Here is a 2,676-nt window from a genome sequence, read left to right as displayed (position 1 = left end):
GTTTGTAATTAAAAGCATATCATTGAGGCAGAGCCAAGTGGACCAAAACATTGTTGCAACTCTAATCAAAAGTTTCTTTTTATGTGTAGTTCCTTTGTTGAATTACCAAGCCCCCGTAATATGATTAATACTATAGCGATTGTCTCTATGGAAAGCAAAGAAAATGGTTCTCCATATATTTATAGCGAAGTAACAATCAAAAGAAAAGGTGTCGAATACTCTCATTTTGATTAAAAAACTGCACTTCAAACTTCTCTTCCACCTTTGTTTCACTAGGTTATCTTTTATTAGAGTCACTCTCATTCGTATATACCACAAGAAAATGTTAATTTTGAGCAGGAATTTAAGTTTCTAAAGAAATATGCTACGATTTCAAGTGAGGTTATTCATTAAAATATAGTACATAGATTGAACAGAGAAAAGACCATCACGAAGAGCCCCCAAAAAATCTATCTCTCATAGAACCCAAATTAATCGTGACCAATAAATATGACTAATTCTGTCACTCATCTAGCTTTACCCCGCTATTGGTCTGCGGAAGGAACAGGTTGGGGATGACACCAGGTAATACATCGACAACTAAATCTATCTTATTTCTCATAATGTTAAAAAGATATGGATATTGCTCTTTTAGTTGTCTATTTAAAAGCCACATATCCATCCAAAACTTGGTAGATTGTCTATCACCTACCTAGAATTGACCCCATCGCAAAAAATCATCTTTAACCTTCATAAGGCTAGACCAGAATTCAAAATCTCGTTGTCGTCGTGAAACTTGAGTAAGCGCTTTGGTTCCTAAATACTTGTTTTTGAGAAATTACTGCCAAGCTCTATTTTCGTTAACAAGCTTAAACAACCATTTTGAAAAGTTGTCTAGAGGGGGTGAATAGGCAAGTGGAAAAATTAACAAAAAATAGAAACGAACTGGGTAAAACCGGTTCAACCGGTTTGCACGAGTCCAACTAAACAATGAGATATAAAACTGAAATAATGGTGAAATTCACACATATAACTTTGCAAATGGGGTGTCCTAAATGATTCATAGAGTTCAAAGTAGTAGATCTGAGAAGATCAATTCTCAAAATACACACACAAAAAAGATATGAACAATTCTTCCACGGAATGGTGAGAGAACGAAGAACACAAAAAAACACAATGAGCAAGAATACAAGAGACACAAGATTTATCTCGAGGTTCAGTCACAACACCAAGGTGTCCTACTTCCTCGTTGTGGCGCCCACAAAGATCCTATCACACCGATTCAATGCAGTTGATGCGCATACCGCTGCAGTCCTTTTCTATGTATGCTGCAGATAAGCTCCTCGAACTTTTCCATAAAATGGTATGTTTTCTGCTTCACGTAATACTAAGGCCAATGTTCATGCAGGAATGTGTGATGACAGCACTTGCAGAGAAGACTGTCGTCCTTGTGACCCACCAGGTTGAATTTCTGACTGAAACCGATAGGATTCTGGTAAGCTGATACTCTCAACACAATCGCTTGTGATTCTTTATATCAGAGGTCCTCAGTTCATAATCTACAATGTGTTCAACAGGTAATGGAAGGTGGTCAAGTTAGTCAACAAGGGAAATATTCAGAACTCCTGGGATCTGGGACAGCATTTGAGAAACTGGTGTCTGCTCACCAGTCTTCGATCACAGCATTGGATACCAGTGGTAGCCAACAGAACCAAGTTCAAGGGCAACAAGAGTCTGCTGAATACATAGTGCCAAGTGCGCTTCAGGTTATAAGGCAGGCCAGCGACATCGACGTCATCGCAAAGGGCCCTTCAGCAGCAATACAGCTTACAGAAGAGGAAGAGAAGGGCATTGGCGACCTGGGATGGAAGCCATACAAAGAATACATAAGGCCATGTTCGGTTCACGTGGATACGTTTCAGAGAGGGATTCATTCCAAAGAGGGATTGAGTTAATCCTCTCCTATCACTTAAACCCCTTGGGTGTATAATCCCCTTCAGATTGTAATCCCTGGCACTAAAATGTTGTTCGGTTAATCTAGGGATAGAGAAAATACCAGCCTCAAAATAACTCAAAACAGGTGCCCTAACGTTCAGTACACATTTCAAACAGGTGCACTGAACATGTGATTTTAAACAACCACAATAATATCAAAATAAAAATTTTCAGTCAGCTCAATATTAATGCCTTTTCAAATAACCTGCACAATTATCTCATGTTCTGTTAACACTAATAAGTTGCAAAAGAATACATTTCCAGTGTATTAAACATGACGAGATCATAGATCTATATAATGATTCATCTCACTCTTTGATAGAACAAGTACATAAAACTCATTGAGAAGACATAACTCGACCCCTCGAAGTCTAGAACTGCCATAAAAAAGAAAAATGTCATTAAAAATACATATCAGCAACTATAACAATTTAAGCAAGGTAAACCACACATCTCACGGTAGAACCAAATTTACAATTTAGTATATGCCATATGACTCAATAAAGAGCAAAAAAACTAAGCTTTCACCCAAAACAAAAGAGAGAAGGCTGATATTGATACTAAGATATTCATCACTGAAATGCAGGTATGAGAAAGCTAATGGTCATTACTGAAAATGTATTCATTAGTGAAAATATATGTGGTACCACTATTCAGAAGCTTATTACACACATAGCATACATATTGCTGGTATGTAAAATT

At 37.3% G+C, this 2,676-nt stretch overlaps 1 protein-coding gene across 1 annotated transcript; it reads left to right on the top strand.

Annotated features, from left to right (window-relative positions):
* Nucleotides 1-1,260: 1,260 nt before the first annotated feature.
* Nucleotides 1,261-1,934, top strand: LOC103638451 (ABC transporter C family member 8). The gene is made up of 3 exons (XM_008661359.3): nucleotides 1,261-1,302; nucleotides 1,388-1,474; nucleotides 1,557-1,934. The coding sequence occupies exons 2-3, from the start codon at nucleotides 1,397-1,399 to the stop codon at nucleotides 1,932-1,934; spliced, it is 456 nt and encodes a 151-aa protein (XP_008659581.2). The 5' UTR covers nucleotides 1,261-1,302; nucleotides 1,388-1,396.
* Nucleotides 1,935-2,676: the final 742 nt, after the last annotated feature.

This window comes from Zea mays, chromosome 9 (genome assembly GCF_902167145.1).
Source record: "Zea mays cultivar B73 chromosome 9, Zm-B73-REFERENCE-NAM-5.0, whole genome shotgun sequence".
NCBI lineage: Eukaryota > Viridiplantae > Streptophyta > Magnoliopsida > Poales > Poaceae > Zea > Zea mays.
The sequence above is the reverse complement of the archived record's forward strand: the minus strand, read 5'-3'. Positions and strand labels throughout refer to the sequence as shown.

What these genes read in the sequence shown, in the direction of transcription:
- LOC103638451 (XM_008661359.3), top strand. Translation starts at nt 1,397, where the DNA reads ATGACAGCACTTGCAGAGAAGACTGTCGTCCTTGTGACCCACCAGGTT. An exon ending in CTGAAACCGATAGGATTCTG is followed by an intron (nt 1,475 to 1,556) that starts GTAAGCTGATAC and finishes TGTGTTCAACAG; the next exon opens with GTAATGGAAGGTGGTCAAGT.